We start from the raw sequence: 25200 nt of genomic DNA, 5'->3' as shown, positions 1-25200 counted from the left end.
ATTTTAACATATAACTTTTATTAATTTTTTCTCTTTCTATTTTAAAAGCAGTATATTTGTTTTATCTCAATAGTGACTTTCTCTTAAGTTCCTTTCTATTATCCTGAAGAGTAGCTCAGGGATTTTAGACTTTTTAAAAAAGAGCAGAGATTATTATTTTTTTGCTATCCATGCAATTTCTGTTGTAACTGCTTAGTCCTACCATTATAGAATAAATGCAACTCGGGTAATACATAAATGAGTGTTTCTGGTGATGTTCCAGCAAAGCTTTGCTTACAGAGATAGGCAATATGCTAGATTTTATACATTTGCCATAGTTAGCCGACCCATGGAGTAATTTACAAAAGGTAGTAATAATTTGATCATACTTTTTAATTCTATTGACCACTTAAGAAAATTTGTACTAAGGCAGATTTTCAACAAATTCTTTGTAAATATCTTACTTTCTTGCAAAGTAAATCATACAGTAATCTTTGTTCTATTCAAAGGCAGCATAAAATTTCTCTACCAAATACTAGTTTTTTGAATTATATAATTTGATTTGTACAGATAAAAGTTACATGACTCTTTGAAATTTTCTTTTACTGAACTGCAATATATAGCTCCGTAGTATACCATATAAACAATTGTAGTTATCCACTTAGGTCATTCCTTTTTAACACTTATGATTCTTTTTGTGTGTGTGTGTGTGAGGTGTTAGGGATCGATCCCCGGAGCTCATACATTGTTGATTCTTAAGCTACTGTCACTGTCACTGTCATCCCGTTGCTCATTGATGTGCTTAAGTGGGCATCAGTAACATCTCCATTGTGAGACTTGTTGTTACTGATAGCACAGCGGGTAAGGCGGTTTGCCTTGCATGTGGCCGACCCAGGTTCGATTCCTCCGCCCCTCTCGGAGAGCCCAGCAAGCTACCGAGAGTATCTCACCCAAACGGCAGAGCCTGGCAAGCTACCCATAGCGTATTCTTAAGCTACATGATTATTTAATTAGTTATCTAGGCTATCTCAAGATCTTCCTATCACTTGTTATAACAACGATCTTCCTTACATTAAGATGTTAGTCCTTAAGGAGTATACTGAACTATATTCACTGTATCACTGTCATCCTGTTGCTTACTGATTTGCTCGATTGGGCACCAGTAATATCTCCATTGTGAGACTTCATATTACTGTTTTTGGCATATCGAATACGTCATGGGTAGCTTGCCAGGCTCTGCCATTCGGGCAAGATTCAGGATTATTTTATATGATGATATAAATATTGTATACCTTTGTATGACAGCATTATTTATTAAAGCTTATAAGGAACTTTATCACTGTATCACTGTCATCCCGATGCTCATCGATTTGTTCGAGCGGGCACCAGTAACATCTCTGATTGAAAGACTTATTGTTACTGTTTTTGGCATATCTAATACGCACGGGTAGCTTGCCAGGCTCAGCCTTGCGGGCTCCATACTCTCAGTAGCTTGCCGGGCTCTCTGAGAGGGGCGGAGGAATCGAACACGGGTTGGCCTTGTGAAAGGCGAAAGCCCAACTGCTGTGCTATCGCTCCAGCCCAAGGAACTTTATAATATTGTATTTTTGAAAAAATAACCTTAAAACTGCAAAATATCTGGAGTAAGAACAATCAACTAGGGGCAAAAGTGGATTTGAGACTAATACAAATTAACAGCCTGAAACTTTTTATGATTAGGTATATGGTAGAATTCAGCTTCCTTGAATCTGATGTCTGCAGGGCCAAATAATCCTATGGTGTTTAGATTATCTGAGATTGACATTTTAAAAAATAAATACCTGATTTGACAAAAGTTATGGCACTTTCAAGTTTACTTAGAAATAGCTCTTATCTACCTGACTCTACACCTCACTTCATTTTATATTTTATGAATCTGATTTATAGGAGGTGAGGAAGATTTCCCGGGTTGAAGGATATAAGAATAATTTTGAAGTACAGTAATATACTCAAAATGCAAAAGCTGAAAGAAATTTTTTTAGCCTAAGGTAGCCAAGGAAATGCTCCTTTGGTTTTCAGGAATTACTTAATTTTGATAATCTTGCTCAGCATTATCCATTACTCATTTCTCATTAAGTAAATCAGCTTACTAGTTTTATTGTTTCACTGTTTGATGGAATTAAGCTCTAAATTTATTAAACTGAAATATAAAGTAACAATGTTTTCCATTAATCCTAGTAACATAATTACCATAAGCATAGACTGCTAGTTTTACTTGACAAGTGGTTTCTAATATATAACTTTACCTTAAAAGTAGTGCAAATGCTGAGATAGAGAAGGGAACACCTAGTAGAGGATGTTGGGAGGACCCACTCGGGTTGAAAGATGCGTGCCAAAAGTAGACTATAGACCGAACATGATGGCCACTCAATACCTCTATTGCAAACCACAATACCCAAAAGGAGAGGGAACAAAGGGAATGCCCAGCCACAGAGGCAGGGTGGGGTGGTGGGGGTTGGGGTGGTGGTGGTGGGAGGGATACTGGGAACATTGGTGGAAGAGAATGGGCACTGGTGAAGGGATGTAAATGATCACTGTACGACTGAAATGTAAGCATGAAAGTTCATATGTCTGTAACTGTACCTTACAGTGATTCACTAATAAAAAAATTTTTTAAATAAAAATAAAAGTAGTGCAAATGCATGACACAGTACAGAAATCATCATGAACATGTACCAAGAAAAAGTCTTTAAAATTTACTAGGTCAGATATTTCAATTTTATTTAAGTGCTATTCATATTCATAGTGTGAAGGATTATGCCTAACAGAATCACAGCCATAGGTGGAAATATAGACAATTAGAATTAGTTTTTTAGGTAAAGTCCTTGAAGCATAGAAAGCCTATTATATGATTTGTACTAAAAAGAAGTTCTGTTCTGCTTAATGCTTAATTTGCAAGTATAGCCTTTCTTTTCAAGAACTTCGACCATTCAAGAATAAAATAAACTAAATAGAAACTTCTGCTGCGATGCATATGATAGTGCTAGAATTCACAAAGAATCTGAGTTTATATGGAATGAGGAATAGAAAGTAATATAAAAATTTATGCTATATATTTTTGGTTTTTGTTTTTTTTTTCAATCACCATGATTTAAAGTTAGAATAGTGGGGGCTGGAGCAATAGCACAGCAGGTAGGGCGTTTGCCTTGCACGCGGCTGACCCGGGTTCCCGGGTTCCCATATGGGATGCCGATTCCCAGCATCCCATATAGTCCCCTGAGCACCGCCAGGAGTGACTCCTGAGTGCAAAGCCAGGAGGCAACCCCTGTGCATTGCCAGGTGTGACCCAAAAAGCAAATAAATAAATAAAGTTAGAATAGTATTCGTGATTGGGTTTCAGGTATACAGTGTTCCAACACCAGTCCCTTCACCGGTATTCACTTCCTCCACCAATGTCCCAATTTTCCTGCACCCGTCTCAGCCCCCTCCACCCCAGCCTGCCTCTATGACAGGCACTTTTTTCTTTTCCTTTTTTCCTTCCCCTCCTCCTTTTTGACATTTTGATTTACACTACTGTTACTGATCAGGTATTATGCATATCACTTTATTTCCTTTCAGCACCCAGTCCTCATCCAGAGTGACCACTACCATCACTGTCAGAGTGGCCCTTTCCCTGACTTATCCCCCCTCCACAGTGGCAAGCTTCCCACTAAGGACCAACTTTTCTGCTCTTATTTCTTTTGCCTTTTAGCATTAGTTTTTCCCAACTGTTTCCTGGTACCCTATATATGACTGAGATATGTGTCTTTCCCTCTCTCTAACTCATTTCACTTAGCATGATACTCTCCAGATCTATCCATGCAGCAACAAATTGCATGACTTCATTTTTTCTTATCTGAGTGGTATTCCATCATGTATATATACTAAGTCTTATTTATCCAGTATCTATTCTATAATGACAGACTTAGTTTTCTTCTTAATTAGCAAGTTCAATGATGAATTTTACCATATATATTAATAATACGAGAAAGTGCCAAGTATATTTATGATATCTAAAATTCGATCATGGCACAGAGAGATGGTCTCAGAATCTTTTACCCAAGTCCTCCAGATTTTCTTCAGCTCCCTGATACTCATTTTAAATAAACTTTCATTCTAAATGGAAACGGCTTACTTATGCCACTTATTCGGATTCTGGACACATCCTCCAATTCCAAAATGATGTATATGCTAAGCAGAGCAGACACCCCTTAATATATTTTTACCCTGAGATAGACTTTGTAATGTAAGACTGCGTTTGAAACTCTTCTAAAATAAGTAGATGAGGGCCAAGGATAGACAAGTGCAGTGGTGGAGCACATGCCTCACATGTGGAGGCTCAGGCATAAAAAGAGAGAGAATAGAGAATAGTAAGCGGAATTGTTTACATTACTATGATAACAGAACCCTTAGGAACAGCAATTATTTATTCCTTAGTTTAGTTATAATGTTAGGCATTAAAAATGGACAGCCCAGGAGCCAGCACAATAGTTAGCAGGTAGGGCACTGGCCTTGCACACATCAACCCAGGTTTGATTCCCCTAGTGGCCGTGAGGGCGAACAGGCTGTGACAGTTTTCACTCCATTGATCTCCAGGGTTGAAGCTGATCTAGCTGATCTGGATGATTCCCCTATATCCCTCAGCGCCCCATGTGCATCCCTCTTGAAGCTGCAAGCTTGGTGGAAGAGGACAGCCTTTCCCAGATAGACCATTCTGTCACGAGTATAGGGGTAGCCGCATTCCCCTGCTAAACCCTCCAAACAAGCTCTCAAGGAGTAATTCCTAAGTAAAGAATCAAGCACGGCCCCAAAACAAAACAAAAAACAAAGCCTGTGTGTGTTTGTGTGTGTGTATACACATATATAAGTGTATGTGTGTGTATATATATATATGTGTGTGTGTGTGTGTGTGTATAGATATTTTAAAATTCTCATAACTAGTTAGTTTGGCAAGTATATGAACAGAATTTCACAGTCTGTGTGCCAGAAATCAGTTATAGGCTTGTCCAAGTCGTGGTCACCCTCAGGAATCCACAAATGGTCAGAGGATGGGTTCTAGCCTCAAGCAGTCTGTCCACTGATGCAGGTATGCCCTGGCCTGACATGCATTGTGCATTTCATGTTTACTTGTACTACGGACTTTAAAAGGTTGGTAAATAGTATTTTAAAGACAGGTAATACTGGGGCTGGAGCAATAGCACAGCGGGTAGGGCATTTGCCTTGCACGCGGCCGACCCGGGTTCGATTCCCAGCATCCCATATGGTCCCCTGAGCACCGCCAGGAGTAATTCCTGAGTGCAGAGCCTGGAGTAACCCCTGTGCATCGCCAGGTGTGACCCAAAAAGCAAAAAAAAAAAAAAAAAAAGACAGGTAATACTTTTATCCTATGCACCAGCAGTAGTAAGAAGGAGCATAGTTCTTTTTTATCCACAAAGCACAGAAGAAACTATTTCTAAATATATTTCGGGGATGATCTCAAGGCTACTCCAGTACTTGGCAAACTGGACTGTTGTTGAATGCTACGACCTGAAGATACAGAGCTACCCGAGCCTGTAGCACTAGGGAATACGAGACCCACACACTTTGGTTTATTCAAGCATTATAAACAGCATTGTTCAAAGGTCCATGGGGTACCTGTTTGAATTTAGTCCCAATGCATGCAGAGTATGTGCCTATAGCTACTAAGTTATCTCCCTGTCTCCACTGTATATTTTTTTCTTTGCTTCGCCCTACCAAGACTCTCTATCAAGTAATGTCTGTCTAATTCAACAGGATAAAATACATTGCCTTTTATTAAAGGAAATTCCTTGTATTTTAATATAGGTAGATATTATAGATAGATAATAACTGTAGTAGTAAGCCTTACTCATATATTAAATGTATAACCTTACTCTTTTGTTAACCAGTGGATACATCATTAAACCTAAACATACCTAAACTCTTTAGTCTCTAGATTTTGTAACTGAGACTAATAAAACCCATGTATTTAGAATACCTAAACAGTCAGTGACATTATATAATTTCACATTTGTTTTGTTATTTTTGTTTTAATATAAAAAGGAAAGCCAGTAGATTTAGAAGATCCGAAGGAAAATCATTTATGATGATATTGTTTCTCCTTTACACAGTAAAAGAGTTATTTAGAAATGTATGTGTGTAGGCAGGATTTTGGCCCTGTGACAGTACCTGCCTTGGAAACATGAGGCTGTGAGTTCTGTCCCTGCTATTACCTGGTTCACATGTGCTGAGTTCAGTCATAGCAGCTTTGTTGCTTTAAACCCTTGGTTCTACAACAGAGTGTGTTAACTGATGCAAGACAATCACCAGAGATGTGTGAAAACACTGCAGTGAAAAATATATGAGCACTGTGTCCAGGGGTGAGACTCTTGGAGAATATTAAAACCTGAATGTGCATGAGTAGCCTAAGAGTGTGACTCAGGTGATATATTTTAAAGCACTGCAGCCAGAGCATTTTTTGATTAACAAATCAGCCATCAAACCCTCTTTATTTAGTAAGGGAGAAATATATTTATGATATATTGCTTATAATTTAAATCTTTATTCAGTATCTCATTTAATTCTCAGAATAGTCACACTAGGTTGTTACTATGCTATTTAGGTTAAGTGAAGGCATATATGCCCATACTACACAGGAGGATCAAGCTTGAATTTACATTTAAATCCTCTGACTTGACACCATACTCTTTATCTGTTTGCTCTTCCCTGCCCTATTACTATGTTCCTCACCTCAACTCTCAAAAGTTATCTAGGCTGACATTATTTCTTTCTATATTATTTAATTTTTAAAATCTAATTTATGACACAAATGGAATGTTGTCTGACAAGGATTAGTTTCCCCAGGACTTCTCCTTAAGTGTAAAAACTGGTATCCTTGCTTGCAACCAAGGCACATCTTAAGATCTGGAAGGACTAGTTCATGTTGATCTCTTTAAACTAGTGAGGGTCAGTGATGTACCTCAAGAGTAGAGGTGTGAGACCCTGGATGTTGTGTTCTCCATATTTTGATAAGGCTTGGTGGCCCAAGCAGAGAAAAAGGAAAAAATAGTAAAGTCAAATACAGACTAGATTCACTTATGAACTATCTAAAATATGTTTTGAATATTTAGTTCAGCTTGGTACAGTATAGTATACCTAAGTACAGTACACCAAGTGATTAAGCACCACTTGCTTAACTGGTTCCTGATTTATTGGAATATATGAGGGAGTATGATACCAATTTTATGTGGCTGGTATATGTATGTCTTCTCATATAGAGTTCTATTTTGAATTTTGATGCTGACCTCAGAGTTTAGCTAAACCCTCATGTTATATATAGGCTGTCATATTAAGATTTAGAATAAAATATCTACTTTCTAAATAACTTAGTTACCATTCATTCTGCTAATTGAGTTTTCATATGTGCTACTTGTGTATGTATTTCTTGTTTGCATCCTTTGGTTACATCTGCACAAGTAAGCCAACTTTGAGGTTTCATCTACATAAAGCTACAGGCAATTAGCTCATGACTTTGTAATATAATCTTTGTGTGAATAGAATTATAACCTTGGGTTCAAATTACAAAGAAAAATGATTGGTTATATCATATTTTAATTGTATTTTTTTAACAAACTTGTCCTCTTATGTTTTATAATTTTCACTTGAGGCAGATGATGTTTCTAATCATTGAACTCTTAATATTTTTGTGTTTTAGACTAATCATTTCATATTTCAGCTTTGTAATATTTGAGCTGTATCACTATTGGATGTTTAACTTGAATATTATTTTTTATGTTTAAAAAAGTTATTTCTTTATTAAAAAGAACTACACAAGTGGATTTTACCTTACCTTACAAGATTAGATTTAGGTTTGATTTACAGTAACCACAAGAAAAGCATTTCTGTGTATATAATAGCAATAGATTCCCAAGAGATTTTGAAGCCCATCTGTATATATCTAGAAGAAAATGCCCTTGTATTTGGGATTGTTTTTATCACTTAAAAGAATGAAAAGAAAGGAAAAATAATTGACTTTGCTTTGAACAATTAATTAGGATGTAGTTCTCAGAATTTGCACAATAATGGCTCTTAACTGTATCGGTTCAAAACTCAATAATTCTATCACTGTGAAGTATTTGATTAAGAAAGTTTTTCTTTACATTTAACTTTAGAAATTATGGGGTTTGCAAGTAATGGATGTTCTGCTACTACAGCTATCTTCACTTTCCAGAAAATTCACTTTTGTAATTTTTCAAAACAGTATTTTTCTATATTTGAAGACAATATTTAACAAATCATGTCATTTTTCATACACAGTTGGAAAATCTGATGCTTGATAAAGATGGCCACATAAAAATTACAGATTTTGGACTTTGCAAAGAAGGAATCACAGATGCAGCCACCATGAAGACATTCTGTGGTACACCAGAATATCTGGCACCAGAGGTAGTAACAATTTTATTTATAGGAAAAAATGTTTTGCAAAGAAGTATTTTTAAAATGTACTACAACCATTTTTACCTGGATTTCAATATGAATCTATTTTGTTCCCACATCTTATGCGATATTATGGGGTAAGAATATACAGGAATTAAGTTTTCATGAGCATAAAGACACTAAATGAAATGGCATATGTCAGGCTTTTCTTAGCTTTATACATTTTATTTCATGATTCTATTGTTTTTTTTTTTACTTCATTCTTTAAAAGTACAATTACTGCATAAAGAATGTTTAGATTCTAAACCATTTTGTATTTTCCTTGGAAACAAAGAAGCAATTTAAATTTATAATGCTGTGAATTTTAATGCTTAATTAATGGAAACTCTTTCATTGGAAATGTTAATAAAATGGCAGTAGGTTCATTTGGGAATCTTGCCGAACTAAGCCTCAATCAATGATCTTCCCGTGCACTGGAGTCCACTATAATTTACTAATTTGTTAATCCAACAAACATTTATTATACATTTACTATGTATTGGGTAATTTTCTACATGTTATAGTGCAGGAAGAAGACATAAAGATCATATTTTTGAGGAACTTCTGGTGAAGGGAGCTGAATAAAAATAAATAGCAAGATGATGTATAATAAATAAGTGCCAGAAAGGGAATAAAGGTAGTTAAGGAGAACTATGTGTTTTTTAGATAGTGTGTGAGTTACTGTAATGTTACAGTCTATGGTGGAAATGGGCTGTATAGGAAGTAAGAAGCTTGCCTTGCTCGGGGACCTTTATAGTCCTCAGCAGCACATGTCATCCCCCCAGTCACCACCAGGAGTGATCCCTGAGCAGAGACAGAAGTAAGCACAGCTAGGTATGAGTCAAGAAGAAAAGAATAGAAATTAAGAGCAGAGAAGAGGGAAAGGGAGAGGGGGAAGAGAAGAGGAGCAAGAGGAAAGAAAGAAAAATTAGTAGTTTTATTATTGCAGTTTCTGAGTCAAAATATAACACAGGGCAGCAAGGATGGATAACCTATACTCCGCAGTATGTAACACCGCAGCTAGAAAGACCTTAGAGCAACTCATGAGTGGAGGCGAGAATCTGGAAGCATACTTACTTGTATATATGACAGTCAACACTGGCTGTCAACTAGTACTACATAGATCTGTCAAAGGAATGCTTCCATTTAGCCTGAGCTTCTCTCAGTACCTGATCTTGGGGCCCGAGCTATAGTGCAGCCGATAGGGTACCTTGTATACCTTGTACACAGCCAACCCAGGTTCCATCTCCAGTACCCTATATGGTCCCCACGGAGAGAGACTTGCAGGCCACACTCAGTAGTGCTTAGGGGCTGTTTCTGGTTAGGTGCTTTTGGGTTGGTCCTTGCTGTGCTTGAATAAACCATTTGGTACTGGGGATGGCACCCATATCACTGGCATTACTGCTATGTTTTTCTTTGTTCTTGGGACACACCTGGTGGTGCTCAGGGCTCAGTCCTAACTGCACTCAGAGATGACTCCTGGCGAGACTCACAGAACCATATGTAGTGTCAGGGATTGAAACCGGGTTTGCCACCTACAGGGCAAATACCCTATCCGCTCTACTATGGCTTCGGCCCATCGATGGCATTTAAAATATGCACACTAACTCTTGGAGCTATTTCCCAAGCTCAGACCTTACTCTCTTTTTCTTTTCTTTTTTCTTTTCTTCTCTTCGCTTTTCTTTTCTTTTCTTTCTTTTTTTTAAAAAATGAGGGAACGTAGGGTCAGCAGTTTTTTTCTAGTGTGTTTTGTATATAAGAGGTGGGAGAGAGAATCCAGTGTCTCAATAGGATATCTTATAATTCTCTTTATTTAAATTCTTTAAACTATTTGGCCTTCAAGAATCACATTTTCAAGGCTACATAAGAATGTAAATTGTAGTTTCTTTAAATTCTGGCTCAGGCTGTGGAGATGTGCTTTAACAGGTTTAAGTTAAAATGCACACCTTGCCAGTGACTGACCCTGGTTGAATCCTTGGCACCATATGGTGCAGGTGCAGCCATGTGTCACCCCCAGGCTCCCAAGACCCTCAGTGCTCTTAGGCTAGCAGGGATAATCCTCAGCATACACCCCCTCAACAAACACCACCCCACCACCAACACAGGTTCTAAGCAGCACATATCTCTAGCTCTTCTCATTGAACTGCTTGCAAAAAATCTTTGAGAAGACCTGGGAACTTTTAAGCACTGTATGAGAAGTAAATAAAATATAATCACGTAAATAAAATTAGTGCTTTATTCTTAACAAGAAAAGATGTATTTATGTATTCATTGGAAAGAAGGAATCTACTGTGAATAACACTAGCATTCTTTATAAATATAAATCATGCCAGTTTATTACTATAAGTTTTTTTTCAACTAGAGATTACATTTATATTTCAAGAATGTTGAGTTACTGTAAATAACTTATTTTAACTATAGTACATTTCCAGCTATTATTTGTTGAGAGCTGCCAAAATGACCACTTTTTTTTTCTGTTACAAAGACTGAAGGTTAAAATTCTCCATATTTGTGACTGAATTAGGTAAAATTTTAGAAACATTGTTCCTTGTTTATTCAAATAAAAGATCATATTTTCTAGACTAGAATTGTTTTTGTGAATCTCATGAAAAACAAATTCTTTGTTTCTCTCCAGGGCTTAATTACCCCTACTATACATTTGCCATGGATGATGATATCCCATTTTTAGAATAACAGAATTAGTTTTGTCACAATTAGGGGAAATTATATCTGAAGAAGATAAATACATCTCATTTTAGAAACAGATGATCTCCTAAGAAACAAAGACATTGTTTCATATGCAAATGTCATCCACTAAAGAACAAAACCAAAAATTTGATTCAAGAAGAGCCCAGTTATTTCTAAATAGAAAGTTTACAATTCACAAGAAATTATCAATTTCTTTTTAAAGATAACTAAGAAAACACTTTGTGTGCCTATTTTTATTGCATAAGCTTGGTCTTTAAAGTAGCTTATACCTATGGCTGAATGATTATTTCTAATTAAAATATTAATATTTGGGGGCCAGAGTAATAAGGATAGACACGTGCCGCATATGATCCGTGAACCCACAGGAGTGACCCCTGAGAAACAGAAAAACCAGGAGAAAACCATGAGCACATCTGGGTATGGCCCACAACCCCCCCAAGAGATAAATAAAAATAAAATCTTAATACTTCTGTAGGGTAATTTGTGCCTCTGTTTGGTAAATCTTGAAATTGCCAACTTCTTTTGCAGTTTTGTCTTAATTTGAAATATTTATGTCAAATCCTGCATTTTTTTAAAACCAGCATATCTTTAAATGTGCTTGTCCTTTTCAAAACAAAAAGTTAAGCTCAGTTTTCAACTCTTTGACTGACCATTTCCCTAAAGAACATTTTTATTTTTATGGTAAAAATAAATGTCAAATATTTATTAAGTGTCATGCATTATTGGTAGATGCGGGAAACACAGAGATTGCAAAAAATATTTTTTCCTCAAGTAGCTTACAGTTTATTAAGGCAATAAGATGTGAAAAATTATTACTGTGCAAAGAACAACTTTTTTAATTGAGGTACCATATAGTCAAAGAATAAAAATTATGCATGAGCTTGATAAAGAAAGTTCGGTGTTTATAAATGAAAGCAGGAAGATAGGCATAGATTGGAGTTTAAACTTGTATTCACGTATTGAATTAATGGAACAGATATACATAGAGCTAGAGAAAGAGTAGCAGAGCTGAAACTAGCCTCTTCCCTGTACTTCAGATGATATGTCTCATGACTTTGTACCTTAATACCATATAAATGCTTGACTTTTCTTGGTGACCTAGTAGTATTCATTTATCAGACCATGAACAGAATCCTACGTATTGCTTGTCTTATGACTGTCCCACTTTCATATTTTTTAGAAGAAATATTTTATACATTATGAAAAAGATCTACTTTAACCTATGCTATATGTAGCATTGTTCATTTTTATTATTTTTAAACTATTTTAATCTAATAAGAGTACTTTATTTTTAAAGATAAAATAAGTACTTAAAGTTGTTTAAAAGAATGTTAGATATCAGTTGAAAACTACCAGCAATTCTATGTTTTAGACTCTGATTTTTTGCTAGAACTTAAATGTTTTCAGTTCTTGTGGTAAACTACCAGAAAAGATGCCTTACAGTATAAAAGGACTATTTATTGAAAAAGAATACATTTTAAAGTTTTTGTTCTCATTCCTCTTTTGATGAGTTATAGTTCTTTATTATTAATAGAGAATAAAGTTAGTTTTCTTTAAAAGAATTTGCAGATACACAGTTCTAACAGGCATATAAACTGTGCATTTAGGGTCTTAAGTCTCTAAAAATACATTAATATATAGTTTTAAGTGAATGTTTTTTGCACTTTTTTATATTAGCAATAAGTAAATATGACCTGCTTTACCATAGATATTTTTGAAGGAAAATTGATTGTATGGTCTATACTATATTTTCACACCTAGAAATTGTAAGAGAAATTAAAAATCACATATAAAAATCTTACTGTTAAATTTTATTACTTGCTTTGGCTCTCATTAAATCTCAGCCATTTTATGCAGTGCTAATTATTTAGAGTCTCAGCTTTGCTCTTGAGTTAGCAGTACCTGATCAACTTTCCAACTGTAAAACAGTTTGAAAATCAAATGTAGCCTACATGCAAGACCCAACAAAATTAAAAGTGTTAAGTACGTTTTGGCAGTTCACTTTTATTATGCCCAGTCCTCAAATGTACCAGCAGATAATCATCTGAATGTTAGTTATTTTTCACATGCTTATGTGATCACACAAAAAGTACATGCTAAAAAGAAGCAGATGGTGACAGATGGGGAAGGTTGAATAAGGTGGTTTTGGAAACCTAGAGAAATGCACTTCTATAATAGTGTAAAAATAAAAATTATTTGATAATCAAGTTAAAACTAACAAAAAGATTGTACAAAATGACTTGTTTGTTGGAAAATATGTAACATCTACTTGTGGTTGATATTCAAGAAAAATTATATATAATTTGATGTAAACCTACAATATTATTTTGGTGGCTAAAAATACATTTTCATATATTCTTAGTTTATATAACTTCTTTTTTAGAAAATGTTTGCTGTAATTTTAATCACTTTTGGGCAAAACCTACTATCTCTAATATACCTAGTATTTTATGTTTTATTTATTCCTTTCAAATATATCTGAAATAACAAGAGTATTTTTATAACTGTTTTGCTGCAAAGATTTGCTCAAAGTTTTGATACATTATAAATAATATTACAGGTAAAAGTTAACTGTTGTGTAAATTTAAAGCGAAAGGTAGGCATTGCTTTCTTATGATTGCTTTGAGAGGCACATGATAAGAAAGGGAATTGTAGTTGTTACATGCAATAGTATAGATGAGGAAAATCCAAATCCAATTTGAATTTTGATAATTTGTTTTAAATATAACAAAGAATAAATGTAAAAGATTTCATAAATGTAAATGTAAAATGTTTCATGTATCTTTATCATTGATTTCTTAAGTGAAATAAAAGCAGTTACTTATGTCTTAAGATTTTAAATAAGAGTAGTAGCATACAATTATATTTTTATTGCCTCTTCAACAAAATTTTAGTGTTTTTAGACTTATTTTTAGTATCTGAAATGAAGCCTAAAATTCCTAAGCTTTATGTAAAAATTCAAAATTGCTTTAGTAACCAGACTAATTTGTGTACAGTGCTTAACTTTAATTGTTGATGATTCATGTAACAACTCTCCCCTTAAGGTATGTTTTTAAAAACTTCATCTTCCTTTTAATTCTGTTGAAGAGGTCTTTCATCAGTATTAAGTGGAAATTTTTGTATACTGGTGGATGGGTATTCGATCATTGTATGTCTGAAATCCAATCATGAAAGCTTTGTAACTGTATCTTATGGTGATTCAATTAAAGAAAAAAAAAATTTTTAAAGAGGGGGAAAGTGGAAATTTAAAAAACAATGTGGTTAATTACAATAGAAGTTCCTGCTTTCCCGCTGAAATTCATATTCAAGATATTCTATTTCTGGACATTTACTCTTTCTATTTTCTTGTCCATGAATAATATTAAAAAGTATTCCATTTTGTTCCCAAATTTAGTATTGTTTAAATTGCAGCTAAAAATGGGCATTTTATTGTTCAGTACTAAATACCTTTCAGTGCTTTTAAGTAGTGACTTTTACCTTCCTAACAGTCTGTCAGTTCTTTTGGTTTGATTTGGTTTGGTTTGGTTTTGATTTTTAATCCACACCTGTCAATGCCCTGGGTCTCCTCCTGGCTCTTTGTTCAGGGGACCATAACCGTATAGCAGTGCTGTGGATGGAACTGGGGTCAGCCACATGCAAGGCAAACACCTTACCCTGTACTCTATCTGCAGCCCTCTGTCAATTCATGTAGGAGCTCCTGTTCACCTGAAATTCTTGTCAGTGTTAGATGATCTTTTTGGCTTTAGCAGTCAGAACATTTTTAGTACTTTAAAATGATCATAGTTTTCTCACGCCTAAAATTTAATTATCTGAAGCATAAGAATTTATACAAAACTGCTTATAACTAGAAACACTAACTTCAGTATTAATTTGTACATGGGTTCAGAGACTTAATTTCTTGGAATTCCGAAATTTAAAAAATACAGAAATCTCTGGGAATATATATTGTAACATATATGTAAATGTTGCCCTTTCTAGCCAGAATTGAGTTTTGAAGCATGATGTTAAGTATTTGGTTCTGTGTACAAGGAGTAGAAATAAATTCACAGTAAATGGGATTTAAAATTTCAACCATAAGAATTATGAGACGAGTGGAGTTCATGCCCAGTTCAGTCAGCTTCATCAATGACTGAATAAAAAGCATTACTCCTACAATTAAAAAAATTTGTCTCAATTATGAGACAAATTGATAAATGGGTACAAAATATGTATTTATGCCTCATAAATACATACAAACTATATAATTTGTAACTCCTATGAATAGGACACATATTTTTCTGAAATTATAATACTTAGAATCTAAACTAGAAAATTCGTGTCTATGTAGAGAATTCCTATTAAGACTACTAAACGGATTTTTACAAACGATGAAGAATATAAATGTGTGTTTATATATAAAACAACCACATATCAGTTACCTGAAATATAAGGTTACTAGAAAAAAATTTTTTTGAATTAGCCGTAAATTGTTTCATCCAAGTTCGCAGTTTACTTTCACAGCATAGGTGTGCAGACAGTTTGTTTAGATGTTTAATTTTCTCCCATCTGTTCTGTCAGGATTATTGATTGAGCAGTAAGCCACTCCAAGGCGAACATAGTATCCTTATAATTTTTTGCCTTGCGTGTATTATGTGTCTTGATGACAGAGGTATAACCTCAACCTCCCAGAAATCCTAATTACTAAAAGAATATTGAAATGGAAATATTTTTTTAAAGTACCCATTAGTCAAATAAATGTTTATATTGGGTTCTTTGATTTTTATTTTTAAATAACATAAAAGTATTTAATGTTCTAATTAATTTATTTTACTTAATTATATCTAATAATATAATAATGAACATAGTAGCAAACCCTGGCTCTTCATGGTGATTATTTTAACTCACTTGTTTTTATGTAAATGAAAGATTCTACATCAAGTATTATCGAGTATTAATTGAATCTTATGGTTTTTATGTTAGAAAGTAGAGCGGACTGACTTTTTGTTCTAGAAAAAGTTGTATTAAGCTCTTTGTCTTTTCAGAACTTTTTGCAGTTTAGTAATGATTCAACATGTCCCTTAAATTTTTTATGTGTTTAAATGTTTTAGTACTCCTCTGTTTTTATCTCTATTTGGGTATTTTTGTTCAAAGTAACTGCATAATAAAGATGCTTCTGTAGTTGCAGAAGACAGAAGGAATAGAAAGAAACATTAAATGTCTACACTCATTTTTAAGTCTGGAGTTTAGTTTGCATGTGTAAGTCTGGAGTTCAATTTACATGTCAGTTACATGTTTTATGGAAAAGAGACTTTAGTCTAATTTTTCAAAATAAGACTTATGAGTTATTTCTCAAAAAGACATTTTTATATTTAAATTATATGATAGCTCAAGTTGTTATGGAATTGAAACATACTTTTTTATTGTTTTGCCTCTACATTGTCATTTACTATACCTCTTGGATCAAGCCCTCATGATTACCAGGGAGTAGAGAAGTGTTGTAGCGGTCCCTTCCCTGACCTCTCCCCACTACCCCAGTTGCAAGCTTCCTACTGAAAACTGGTTCTTCTGCTCTTTGTTTCATTTGCCTTTGGGCATTAGTTATTCTGCTATTTTGTTTCTTATATTCCGCAGAGAAGTGAGATCATTCTGTGTCTGTCCCTCTCCCTCTGATACGACAGTTTTTGAAAAGGATTGTTGGCCAGACAGATATTACAGGGAATAAGATGCTTTGCCTTACATGTAGCCAACCCCAGTTTGATCAGTTGCACTGCATATAATTCCCCTGAATTATATGTGTGTATATTTTATATTACATAGCATGCATAATATAAACTATTTGTTATACAGTAGGTAACATGTAATTTATAAATACTTTTGGGGGATTTTATATTATATAATTTCCCTGAATTATATTTTCCACTGAGGACTTATATAATTCCCGTAAGCACTACTGTATGATTTTACCTCTGAGCCTACCAAGTGTAGCCCAAATTACAATATAAGAAAAATAAAGACTTTTTTGTCACTGTAATTTTGAAGAGGAAGAGTTTTGGTTGAGGCAGAACAGTTATCTTACAAGAATAATGTAAAAGAGGATATAGTTTTTAATTTCAAGAATTTCTAAACATTGTGTTTTGAAATAATTTACATTTAAGCAGAGATGGTACATGTATAATTGTATTGTGTTTTTTATATTAACATGTAAAGTATTATTTGTTTCTTGTATAGTTTTTTATCCTACTTTGATAGGTAGGAGCTGAGTAGAAATCTATCATTTTAACTGATATCGAAGACTCAGATTAAGAAGGCTGACTGATTTGTTAGGGTATTTTCAACATAACACTTAAGTTCACATGTCAATAAGATAATATGTTACATCAATTTTGTTCAGCACAAAGTGATTTAGCAAATGGTTCTCATTGTAGCATTATGTATCAATTAAAGCACATATGTTCAGAAAGGAACTACTTATTTGAGAATCAATACTCATTTTACAAAGCTAAATAAAATATATTATATCAGGGTTTTTGTTTTTTACAATGCAGTTTTATTTTTCAGTTGCTTAATTCTCTTCAAAAATAAACCTCTTTTTTTATGTACTCTCTCTTCTGGCTGCAAACCAGGTATTTAAACAAAAATAAAGGATTGCCAGTTTTGCCAGCTGGGGATGAGAACCCGGCTGGTGAAATGTGGGTTCGGGAGGCAGTTAATCTAGCTTTTATGATTTTTATGGTTTTGTGAAGAAAAAAAAAAGGTTGAAAACCTCATTTGGCTCTTTTTCACATGTGCCACTGTTTCATTGGTATTATAGGAATGCAGTACAAGGTTACTTAATTTTAAATGTTTTTGGTAAATTTTTATGAGGCAAAATCCTGGATCTATTAGATAAAGACCCACAAATAGTATATTCTGCTAATTGGATATGAGATTGATTCTTGAGTTCTCTAGTCACTGGTATTTAAAAGCTACATTATAATTCCTTTTAATATAAGTACACAAATAAAATTCTTTTTGCTTTTTTACTTGTTTCTTGTGGGGTTTTTTTTGTATATACTTATATTAACCACTTTAAACAAGTCAAAATTTAAACTTTTTAGATTAAGATGGGATATCAAAATATTTCTGATTGGTGCATGGTTTACAAAAGATATTCTGGAAAACATGAGAACTGGTTTCTAGTTTTTAGCTAAAAAAAAAAGATAAATTATGCAGTAGAATTTAAAATAGTTTGATAGCTTTCCAGAAACACTGCTAAGTAGGTCCTTAAGTTCTTTATTTCCTTTTTCAAATTGTTATCTCTACCTTAAAAGATTTTGTCATCCTAAGTACTATCCATAGTATTAAAATGAAGTTTTATTGTAATGGTGAGATTGTTTGATCATTTAAACATAAATATATAGATTAATAATTCAGTGAAGTATTAATTCAAACAAGAATGTTTAGAACTTGAACGCTGCTTGGTTTTGTACCAAATTCTCATACAGGTAACCAGGTAAAAGAATCTTAAAATTGATGGCTTATGAGTTTGATTTTCCTGATCTGTGTGTTCCATAGCTAAAATACTCAGATAAAGTAAATAAATGAAGTTTTAAGACTGTTCACATATAGTAACTTAAAATATTGAAAGTTTCAATTCCACTGGATGAGGAACACATCTTATAACTTGATTAAAAAAATCAATCTTTCTGAGGATAATGGAAAGCTATTGGGTTTCTTTTGGGGTGAGTTTCTCTAAAAGTTTCTTGATACTTTTGTTTCTTAATAGCCTCATTTTATATAAAATGTATGTTTTGAAACAAGTGAAGGCATGTACCACCCAGATACTGAGCACAAGTTTTTTGTTTCTTGTATTAAAAAAAAATTTATTATAAGCTACCACAATTTTAGATAATAAAGTTACTGCAATCCAAGTACAATTCTTTGTATTCACTTTGTTAACTGAATATTTCCTAAGAAGGTTTAACCATAAGGGAAATGCCAGAGTATTTAGAAGCTACTTCCATTGTCATGGTTTTCATGCCTTAAGGTATTCTATGCTCAGAGGTTTGCCATTTCCTTATTTTCTCTCTCTGACTCTCTCTCTCTCTCTCTCTCTCTCTGTCTGTGTGTCTCTGTCTCTCTGTCTCTCTCTGTCTCTTTCTCTCTCTCTCCTGGGAGAGAGCAAGATCTAGTTGTTCCCCACCTCCCACCCATTCCTTTTCATTTTTGCTATTGTAATGACCAGTGGTCATATGCGTCTGCCTGTCCTGCATCTTGTTTTGGTTACTTTTGGTGTTTGGCAAGACTCCTGTACCTTTAGTTCTCGAACAAACCTAATTGTGGTACGACTGGAAATGGCCTGCAGTGTTTGGAAGGTCACTGACAGCAGACCTGTGGGAACCATTTTTAATGTTATTAGCAGGGATCTAATAAACTCAGTGAATGCCCTCTAAGGTACTGCAGTAACCTCAGGGAACCGACATAGTGATTCTTAATGCAAGAATGTGGCAAGACACATGTGTTCTGTAATCAGCATCCTTAACTGTACTGGTTAACTTAATGTTCATATTACTGGAACTGGAATATAAAATTAAATAGGCTTGAGAAAACCTACAAATATCCTAATAGTTTTCATTGGTTTGGTGTACACATATACACCCTTATTTGGAATTTGTTGAATGAATGTCCCTTTTTGTACATGTTTTGTGCATATATATAGAACATTTTATATATTTGGTGTGATTTATTTTTTTTTGTAGAATGCATCATGCTTTAAATGTCAAGATCTCAGAATAGCCTAACTAGACTTTCAAGCTGAGGATTCATTTTATGTAAAAGTCTTATGTTGTATAAATCCTATCTTCTTAAACTGTGGATTGTGCAACCTCATATGGTTTCAAAAAATCCTAAAAATTAGTTTTAAGATAATTTTTTGTGATATAGCATCATATCAGTGTTGTATAAAATATCTCAAGCAAAAAGTGCTCATAAGTTGGAAAAGGTTAAAAAGCTGTGTTCTAAATAATATTTTAAAGTTAATTTTTAGTAATTACTCTTCTTACTGGTTTCATTTTTAGGTATTAGAAGATAATGACTATGGTCGAGCTGTTGATTGGTGGGGCCTAGGGGTTGTCATGTATGAAATGATGTGTGGGAGGTTACCTTTCTACAACCAGGATCATGAGAAACTTTTTGAACTAATACTAATGGAAGACATTAAATTTCCTCGAACACTCTCTTCAGATGCAAAATCATTGCTTTCAGGGCTCTTGATAAAGGATCCAAATAAACGGTAAGCCACAAAGAACCCTCAGAGACTTACTAATGAATGTGATTGAAATTGTGATATGGAAATTAATTTAAATATAACTGACTCCAAAAAGCAGTGAATTTGTGTGGACATCTCTTCACCAAGGGACCAACTTATTTTTAACTGCTTAATACATAATACATTTTAAAAATTATATCATCTCTTTTCTAGCATAAATATTTTATATAGATTTTATTTTTAATGGATTTTGAGTTTTTAATTCATATTATAAGTAAAAAAAATGAACCATTTTTTGATATGTACTGTAAGTAAGAATTAGTTGTTTGCCTCAATGCTTGCTCTTCTATGGATAAGATTTCTTTTTCTCACCAATCTCTGGACTTTTATAACTATGTTGATTTATGCCATTAAAAAGGATAAACCTATCTATATAATTTCCTTCCACTCTAACTTATAATAGGATATCCATCTACCTTGCCCTTTTTATCTGATTTTTGGTATTTGGTTCACATCCAGTGGTGCTCTGAGCTTACTCCGGGCTCTGTGCTCAAGGCCCACTCTTGGAGGGCTCAGGGAACTATATTTGGTACCAGGGATTGTGCACAAGTCAGCTTCATAAGTCAAATTATCTGGAGTCAGGAGGTAGATTAAAAACTCCTCTGCCCTTTAAGCCCAAGTCAAATATAAGATATCCAAATCAAACAGATAAAATAGAAATCTTAGATCTATTAGCTTCATGGATAAGTCAGCATAAAACAAGTACCTTATCCACTGTGCTATCTGACCATTTATCCTTTCAACGCATTTTTTCTACACACAGATGAGTGCTACTAATATAAAAAAAGAACTTTTAATACTCTGAATTTCATTTTTTAAGCTCTAGTAATACCTGAAGAATTCTTTGGTTTCTTTTCTTAATGAATTATTATATTCTGTGTTAGTGTTTGTCTTATCATACATGTTCATAAGTTTTTTTAAAAATAACAGCTTTAAGTGTCCCTTTACCCTTTATTTTATGAAAATTTCTTATATCTTAATCATCTTGAGAATAAACTGTTTTATATAAGTTAAATTTTACATAACACCTCACAAGATTTTTTTACATTGTTCTTATGATTGACTCTGAATAAGTTTTTATTGACAGACTAAATTACTAAATGAAGGAATAAAGGAATCCTAAAATGTGCTCTTCGTTTACATTAGAGATGGTTTCTGTTACATGTTTCTAGCCTATTTATGAGGATCAGAGGTTACCACCAATAAATAAACACATTAAAGTGGTATCTTTTTGCTTTATGAAAAAAAATTGAAAATACATTCAATAATCCTAGTAATTGAGATCTTACCATTTGCAAAGTTACCTAACATTTTACCTTCTTTACTAGGACATTTCTACATCTGTTGGTTTCTCTACTTTTTCTCTCTACTTTTTTCTCCCCAGTAGCTTTATAGGGTAGTGTAGGTATTTTTTTTTGTTTGTTTATATTTGAGGAGAAAATAGGATCAAAGAGTGATTTATTCTAAGCTTCAGATAATTTGTATAGAACAAGAAGATGAATCAAATTTCTTGTCTCTTTGATATGTTATTTTAGGGCCTACCAAGAAGTGCTCAGGAGATCCAGGGACCACTCCCAAGCAAAAATTGGCCAATTGGATCAGACTGTTTAATGTTTTTGTTTGTTTCTTTGTTTTTTGTGGTGTGTGGGGGGTGATTTACTCCTAGCTCTGCACTCTTGAATTACTCCTGGCAATGCTTAGGGGACCATATGGGATGCTAGGAATCGAACCCAGGTCAGCCACACACAAGGCAAACACCCTACGCGCTCCAGCCCCCAGACTGTTTAATATTAGGGTCCAAAGTTTCTTGCTGCTAGGTCCCTGTGATGCCAGCGACTTCAGTGCTGTGCCCGGCTGTGCTTAAGGGCCATGCTGACAAGTTTCCCATGTGCAGAGCACACACCCTGAACCGCAGTGCTATCTCTCTGGCCCTATTTAAAATTGTTTGTAGAAATAAATATAGATATATACACATATAATCTGATGTATAATGCATCATTTACTCAGTTGATTGAAGTTTTTTATTTGTTTTGGAGCACATTCAGCTGTGCTCAGGGCTTGCTCCTGGTTCTGCACTCAGATACCACTTCTGGTGAACTTGTCACTGTCATCCCGTTGCTTATCAATTTGCTCGAGCGGGCACCAGTAACATCTCCATTGTGAAACTTTATTGTTACTGCTCTTGACCTATCGAATACACCACGGGTAGCTTGCCAGGTTCTGCCGTGCGGGCGAGATACTCTTGGATGCTTGCCGGGCTCTCCGAGAGGGGCGGAAGAACCAAACCTAGGTCGGCTGCATGCAAGGCAAACGCCTTATCCGCTGTGCTATCGCTCCAGCCCCTGGTGAACTTAGGGTGCTTTCCAGGGACCAAACCTATGAAAGGCAAGCACCCTACCCATGTACTATCTCTCTGACTTGTAGTTGGTTCAAGCTTTGAATGTGTGCTTTTTAATGTGATTATTTCACAACTGTATATAAAAAGCAGCACCCAGTTTTAGGGAACTAATAGATCTAAGATTTCTATTTTATCTGTTTGATTTGGATATCTTATATTTGACTTGGGCTTAAAGGGCAGAGGAGTTTTAACTCTACCTCCTGACTCCAGATAATTTGACAGTACTTTCTTTTGTGGCCTCTTAATAAAATATTTGGTTGGACATAACTTTTCTTGTAGTTCTCATGTCTTTTTGCAGTCACTGTATTTGCCCTCCCTATCAAGACTTTTCACAGCTATCTTAAATGTTAGGGAAAAGATGAACACAATGAGTGATCTTTGTTTTAATGGTTATAGACTAATGCGGAGCATAAAGCATATATTCACAAATGCTTAGGTTAAACTCCATATACATTTTTATTGCAATTATTAGCTTTACCTTGGGAATTAAAAGACTTGAGCTGACTTATACAGAGGAATTAAAATTTGCAGTAGTATTTTATTCAGAGAAAGACAAACACTTCACAGCTTTACTCATGTTGTACATAAAACAAATGAACAAACTAAATTTATTAATTAACTTTTAGGCTATAAAACCAAATTAGTAGTTACCAAAAGGGAAAGGAAGAGTGGTAAATAATATAAAAGGGTTCCAATGCAAGATGAAGGATGATCTTGGATTAATTTATTGGTGAACAAAATGTAAAATGTACAGATGTAAACAGTGTACACCTGATACCAATAAAATATGATAAGCAATATGAACTTTAATTTTCTTAGTTATTTGCTATAATTGCTGGTAATGTTGCTTTTGAGAAATTGAGTGGCTGAGTATGCAAGTTGTGTTTCATTGGGAGATGAAGTTGACTATTTTTAAACTATAGGGGCATTAGGTTTCATAAAAACTAGTCTTCATCATGGGATAAGATTCCACTGAATTATTAAAAGCAAGAAATAGTATCATTATATTTGTGTTAGTTAAAGATGTCTCTGACAACTTCTTCTTGGATGAGTTAGAACAGTGAAGAGACAAAGACTGGTAGGAGCATTTAGGAATGTCTGTGCCATTGTCCAGGTAGGGGATGGAGTTCTTGAATTAGTGACCAGAAGATGATAAACATAAGTTTATTTTTGAAGTATTAAATACGAGCAATGAGAAAGTAGGAGTCAGAATACCCTTGTGGCTTATAGCTTAGATGACTAATTTGTAGAATAGAGGATTATGATTAGACAAGAAGTGGAGGAAACTCAATGGCGTAGATGTTGTTAACTTTAGCTGAGATTAAGGGTTTTTTTTTAAATTTATTATTTTTTATTAACGAATCATCGTGAAGGTACAGTTACAGATTTACGTATTTTCGTGCTTGTGTTTCAGTCATACAGTGCTCGAGTACCCATCACTCCACCTGTGGAGATTAAGGTTTATAAAAGCTATATGGAAATGTTAAGCAAGCAACTGAAAATAGTACCCATGCTTAATAAAAAAAAAATCTGTGAATACATGGATTTAGGATCATAGACGTCTGGAGATAGTTGGAGTTAAGAAAATAGTGCAGAGAATAAATTATTTAAAAAAGAGAATTTAGGACAGAATCTGAGGAAACATCAATGTGTAACAGAAAGATATAGAACCAACAAAAGATACCCAAAGTTCTTGGATACAAGAAAGATACAAATAGAAAATCATATACCTTTTTATTATTCCCGTTCAAAATACTGCCTTAATTTTCCTAATACTTTTTATCTGAACTATTGTCAGTTCTGTTTTTGTGTATTTGTATGTGTTTCAGTTTTTGTTTTTTGTTCTGTGGACACACCTGGCTATGCTCAGATTACTCCTTGGTATGCACATAGGAATCACTCCTGGCAATAGTCAAGGAACTATATGGGATGCCAGGGATCATATCCAGATCAACCACATACAAAGCAAGCGCCTTACTTGCTGTACTATCATGCTGGCCCATGAATTATTGTCAGTTCTGATAAGGGACCAACTATCATTTTGCTTTTCCTATTATCCATTATATTATGATCATTTTTCAATAGTGGGTTTATCCTCTGAAAGTTTGCAGGAAAAGCCTAACCTCATGTTGTGCTCAGTAACATTAGAAAACTGCTAATTTTGTGATGTTTCTAATGACATCATAAAATTTGGTAGCTGAGGATTTAATTTGATGTACCTGTATTGTAGTTTAGTGCTCTTAGATATAACTGTCTCAGTGGTGCAATTCATAGTTTTATATTATTTTCATGCCATAAATTGTATATTAGTGGGTCATTTACATTGACATTTTGACAG

General features: G+C 34.2%; 1 protein-coding gene across 4 annotated transcripts in view; it reads left to right on the top strand.

Moving 5' to 3' along the window:
• AKT3 (AKT serine/threonine kinase 3) overlaps positions 1-25200 on the top strand; it is a 346959-nt gene that overhangs the window by 288515 nt on the left and 33244 nt on the right. For all 4 annotated transcript variants that reach the window (XM_055147428.1, XM_055147432.1, XM_055147429.1 and 1 more), the window contains 2 exons: positions 8311-8439; positions 20214-20428. In XM_055147428.1, the coding sequence (XP_055003403.1) occupies positions 8311-8439; positions 20214-20428 (344 nt within the window). The remainder of the gene's footprint in view (positions 1-8310; positions 8440-20213; positions 20429-25200) is intronic.

This window comes from Sorex araneus, chromosome 9, assembly GCF_027595985.1.
Source record: "Sorex araneus isolate mSorAra2 chromosome 9, mSorAra2.pri, whole genome shotgun sequence".
In the NCBI taxonomy this organism is placed as follows: Eukaryota; Metazoa; Chordata; class Mammalia; order Eulipotyphla; family Soricidae; genus Sorex; species Sorex araneus.
This window is presented reverse-complemented; position numbering and strand designations above follow the sequence as displayed.